This window comes from Triticum aestivum, chromosome 2B, assembly GCF_018294505.1.
Source record: "Triticum aestivum cultivar Chinese Spring chromosome 2B, IWGSC CS RefSeq v2.1, whole genome shotgun sequence".
Classification (NCBI taxonomy): domain Eukaryota; kingdom Viridiplantae; phylum Streptophyta; class Magnoliopsida; order Poales; family Poaceae; genus Triticum; species Triticum aestivum.
In genome coordinates, this window is record NC_057798.1 from 459,584,685 (window position 1) to 459,590,361 (window position 5,677).

At 43.1% G+C, this 5,677-nt stretch overlaps 1 protein-coding gene across 1 annotated transcript; it reads left to right on the top strand.

The window, feature by feature from the left end:
* Window positions 1–1,500: 1,500 nt before the first annotated feature.
* Window positions 1,501–4,244, top strand: LOC123045445 (G-type lectin S-receptor-like serine/threonine-protein kinase At2g19130). The gene has a single exon (XM_044468500.1). It carries the CDS (start codon window positions 1,662–1,664, stop codon window positions 4,095–4,097), a length of 2,436 nt encoding a protein of 811 aa, XP_044324435.1. The 5' UTR covers window positions 1,501–1,661; the 3' UTR covers window positions 4,098–4,244.
* Window positions 4,245–5,677: the final 1,433 nt, after the last annotated feature.

Here is a 5,677-nt window from a genome sequence, read left to right on the forward strand (position 1 = left end):
ACACACAATTATTGTGTACCTTTATTGTATTTTCAAAATACAAATTTATAAATTTATTGACAATATTTTATTTTAAAAATTGTTTAGGGTGTATTTAAAATTATTTTGTAAATTTTATAAATTCTGGAAATGTACCAATATGTTAAGTGTGTTTGTAGAAATGTAAGAATAATTTCACACAATATTGTTTTAATACAAATTGAACATTTTCTAAAAACACGGTGAACAATTTTTGAAATACACATTCAAGTTCATGTTCATTTTTATTTTGATATTGCTTTTTCCCATTTTAAAAAATAAATCTAAGAAAAATAACAATTGCCATAAGATTTGCTAAAAGTGTAGTGCATTTAAGAAAATGATCAAGATGTTTTTGAAAAACGTTTGATGTGTATTAAAAAATTGTAAATGTGTTCTGAAAAAATGTTTGCCATGCATTAAAAGAAATAACAACGTGTATTTAAAAATGAACATGAAACTTGAACAACGTGTTTATCTCACGTCTATTAAGAAAATAAACAACATGTATGTATTAATAAAACACCGAAGATACACTATAATTGTGCGTGCGTGTGGTCTTGAATGAAGATACATATTTACACAATAATTTTTAATATAGGTTCAAACTTTTAAATCCACATTAATTTAGAAAAAACCATGTTTATCTTCTCAAAGTACACAATAATGAAAATATAATAAATATATAAAATAAACAATAATTTCATATTCATAATCATAGTATTTTTCATTGGGAAAATTTATGTATTATGAAAACAAAACAGGCTCGGAAAAAGGATAGGAACTTGAGAAAAAATAAAATGGAAACCCGCAGAAAACGTGTACAGAGTGATACTGCTATATTATTTGCTAGCTACTTGAGTAAATAGACACAAACCATGCAGAAAAAAGAGAGTAAATAGACACAAAGCAAAGCACGGCCGGGTGTTCCGTTCCGTTGTCAGGCAACGTGCCAACCTCAATTTTACTTTTTGCAACATTTACTCAAAGTCCAGGGGTCCGTAAAAAACCAAGCCCGCAGCTCACAGCGCCCACAACATTGGCAGTGACACGCCACACGGGTAATGGATACATCAGCATGCGTCTAAAGGCACCGTATTTGAACGTCCGGACGAGTTACGACACTATTTTTATGTATTTTTCAAGTTTAGGCATCAAACTGACCGAGCTGAACAAGTTAAGGTACCCATAGTGTATTTAAGTCATCTTTATTAGTACCGCAAGCAAAGGCTGAAGGTAGTTTGATGTGACCGAGAAATCCTAGTACTTGTTGCAGAGCTCCGAGGGTCCGAAGACTGGTGGCAGGTGATCACTCGAGTTCTTATGTTTGTTAGCTGTTGTTCAGTTATCTCTGTTTCCCTGATGCTGATAGTAACCTAACCACTTTATGGTTGTTTGTTGGCAGGTCACCACTCAAGAGATCTTATGGTCATTATCAGGATGTTTCACTCAACAGTTTTTGTGGTTACCATTTCAGCCGTGCCCCGACGGCAAGGGTACCCGTCGCGTTCTCCAGTCTCCACCATGCCTAGTCTTGTCCTGTGTTGTACTATGTTTTTGTTGCTTCTTAATATAAAAGCAGCGCTACCCATTCTGTTTTTCTTATCAGTGGCAGCTTGTTTTCCAGTCGTCTCAACTTCAATATGCTTCTTCACCTATTGCTTCTTGGCCTTATTTTCACCCTACAGATTCCTGCATCCTCTGCTGCCATTGACTCCATTGCACCAGGCCAAGGACTTGTTTGCGGTGTTAGTGACAAGCTTGTCTCCCTAGATGGCAAGTTTGCGCTTGGCTTCTTCCAACCAGGCAGTATGTCCCACAACACCTTGAATTGGTACCTAGGCATTTGGTTTAATAAAGTCCCCAAGATAACTCCTGTGTGGGTCGCAAACCGTGATGACCCAATCACACAGCCCGCTTTAGTTAGCTTCACAATTTCCCAAGATGGCAATCTTGTCATCTTAGATCAAGCCACCAATAGCATGATCTGGTCTAGCAGAGTTAGTATCAGAACCAACACCACCATTGGCATGCTCATGAACAATGGAAACCTTGTCCTACAAAATGCCTCAAACTCATCCGACATTTTGTGGCAGAGTTTTGACCACCCAACAAATACTTTCCTCCCTGGTGCAAAGATCGGCCGAGACAAGGTCACTGGTTTGACTCGCCGTCTTGTTTCCAAAAAGAACTTGATTGACCCAGCTCGTGGTCGTTACGTTTATGAGTTAGTTCCTAACGAGTTGATCCTTAAGCTTTTGAACTCATCCGTAGCATACTGGTCTAGCGGGGAATGGAATGGACAGTATTTTAGCTCCATTCCGGAGATGTTAAGCCGCAGCTTGATAGACTTCAAGTTTGTCAACAACACAAATGAAGAGTACTTCACATTCACCTTACTGAACGACACGATGATCATGCATCATCTACTTGATGTTTCTGGTCAAATGAAGACTTTAATCTGGGATGAGGTTTCACAGGATTGGTTAGGTTCCTACTCCAACCCCAAAGCTCAGTGTGATGTCTATGCTCTCTGTGGACCATTCACTGTGTGCGATGATAACTCAGCTCCATATTGTAGCTGTATGAAGGGCTTCTCCATAAGATCCCCAGAGGACTGGGAGCAAAATGATAGAAGCCGTGGATGCATGAGAAATACTCCTTTAAATTGTGGCAGTAACAGGAGTACTGCAGGAGTGACCGATGAATTCTATTCCTTGTCCAATGTGAAATTGCCTCAGAATGCTGACAACATTGGCGCTGCTATCAGTGCTAGAGAATGTGCAGAAGTTTGCCTGAGAAATTGCTCTTGCACTGCATATTCTTGCACTGACAGTCGATGCTCCATTTGGCATGAGGAACTTCTCAATGTAAAACAGCAGCATGCTGACACTACCGATACAAATGATGGTGCAGTTCTTTATCTTCGCCTTGCTGCAAAAGAGATGCAAACTCAGAAACCTGACCGAAGAGTGGCCACTCGGATTTTGTCAGCTGCCATTGTCACCGCACTGGGGTTGCTGGCACTCATATTGCTAGTTCTTCTACTGATGATTCGGGGGAACAATAGGGATTGGTCTGGTGGTACACTGAAAAATCCTCAAGACGGTGGTGGAATTATTGCATTTAGATACATTGATTTGCAGAGGGCAACAAGAAATTTCTCTGAGAAGCTAGGTGCCGGCGGCTTTGGTTCTGTGTTCAAGGCATATCTGACCGACTCAGCTACAATGGCAGTGAAAAGGCTTGATGGTGCTTGTCAAGGAGAAAAACAATTCAGGGCTGAGGTGACTTCAGTCGGAGTTATACAACATATCAATTTAGTTAGACTGATTGGTTTCTGTTGCGAGGGTGAACGGAGGTTACTTGCATATGAGCACATGCCAAATCGTTCTCTTGACATCCATCTATTTCAGGACAACAACACAGTTTTAAACTGGTGTACCAGGTATAAAATAGCTCTGGGAGTTGCTAGAGGGCTGGCTTACCTGCATGAGAGCTGCCAAGACTTGATCATACACTGTGATATCAAGCCACAAAATATACTTCTTGACACGTCGTTTGTTGCTAAAATTGCTGACTTTGGTATGGCCAAGTTAATAGGGAGGGATTTTAGCCGGGTTCTGACTACAGCAAGAGGAACTGCAGGATACCTTGCACCCGAATGGATAAGCGGGGTTGCTATCACAGCAAAAGTCGATGTTTATGGCTACGGGATGGTGCTAATGGAAATAATATCAGGAAGACAGAATTCATTTGAACAATACACTGTCGGTGGTGATTGTGTTGTTTTCTTCCCTGTGCATGCTGCGCAAATGCTTCTCGAGGGAGATGTGGCAAGCTTGGTGGATGAAAAATTATCAGGTGACGTAAATCTAGAGGAGGCTGAACGACTATGCAAGGTTGCTTGTTGGTGCATTCAGGATGATGAGTTTGATCGGCCGACAATGGGCGATGTTGTTCGTACTCTAGAGGGTTTATCTGATCTTGATACGCCTCCCGTTCCAAGACTACTTCAGGCCATTACAAGGAGGAGCTCTCACCCCCCTTCCACCTACCTCTCTAATGAATCAGAATAATGAAGATGCAACATGGCGTACATCAGAAACAAACATCTATTCCCTCCGGTCCAAATTAATTGACGCAGACTTAGTACAAAGTTAATATGAACCGGAGGGAGTATTAATATATATGAAACATAGTAAGAAAGTCTGAGGAAGCAAGAAGAATGACACCATATATCTGTGTAATTTAAGCTTTACTCTCTGTAGTCTGTACCAGGTGTGAAAAATATCTGTCCAATCGTTCTAATCTACAGTATGAAATGAAATTCGTCAAAAGCTCAGTGCAATCTCTTGCAGGATTGATTTTGCTTCGTGGTGGTTTCGTTCACTTCTTCACTGGAATATAGTATATGTGTTATCATTTGTTGCCTTGCTCTGTTTAATATGGGATTTTAGTCTGAGTATGATAAATTCTAAAGTTAATTTGAGGGCGGTCGTTCCTCAGGATTCGTGGTAGTAGCTTCATATTCTGATGGTCATTTTGAATTTGGACGGGATGCAGTGTTGGTGGTGTAGGCCTTTCTGTTCTGTTCCATTCCATGACCATTGCCCAACACAGAAACTACCGAGGCCTTATTTTGAGCATTGTGCTTGCAACATGAAAAATTTCGTGGAAGCAATCGCTGGCTTGCAGCTGAATTATGCACAACGGAGTGTCAAGATTCTAGTATTTAAATCTTACATACAACTTTAGGTACACATTCATTCGCAAAAAAAAAGAAGCCCCTTTAGATACACATTGCATACCAACAAGACCTCCATTGCCGTCTCAGTCGACGCCGAGGGTTTGTGTTTCAATTCACAGGCTGCTTCTGAGGGATTTTGGATGGATTGGGCCAAAGAAAAATAAGGAACAAGTGCTGCATTTTTCATGACGTTCAGTCCCTAATAAATATGGGCATCATTACAATATTTTTTGGGTTATGTATTTTTGTAAAGTAGAACCAATTACCTAAATCATCATAACTTAATTTTCATTCAGAATTTGCTTTGGTTCAGTGATAAGCGAGAGGCCAATGCCCCGCAACTTACCATCCATGATGCCGTCGATTCTCTGCGCCATCTCGGCCGTCATGTGCTGCTTCCAGTCCCCAACCTCCCCATTCCTGAAGAATGCGGAGTTGCTGAACTTCCAGTGAACCCCGTACTCGCCGGTGCGGTTCGCCTCCACGCTCCTCATCCGCTCTATGCCACACAGCGCCGCCACGGCCTCGGGGACGCCCCCGGCCACCTCCTCGCCCGTGAACGGGCAGCCGAGGAACTCGGCGAGCCGCTTCACGCTCCCCATCGTGTCCTCCTTGAGGTGCTCGTACCGGAGGAACATGACCTGCTCCGGCCGCGCCAAGCTCTCCCTCCAGTACTCGGCCACGTGCTCCCACGCCGGCCCGAACGGCGAGACGCCGTCGCAGAACGCCGCGAGCAGCTCCTCGAGCGACGCCGCGGTGGCGCCAGGACGGTTGGCTTTCCGGAGGTAGTGCCAGAGAGAGACGAGCGCGTCCTTGGGGTCCCGGCACATGTACACGACGCGGCAGCCGGACCCGGCCACGGACGCCGGCAGCGCCGACAGCGGCGCGTGCACGGCCAGGACGCGCGGC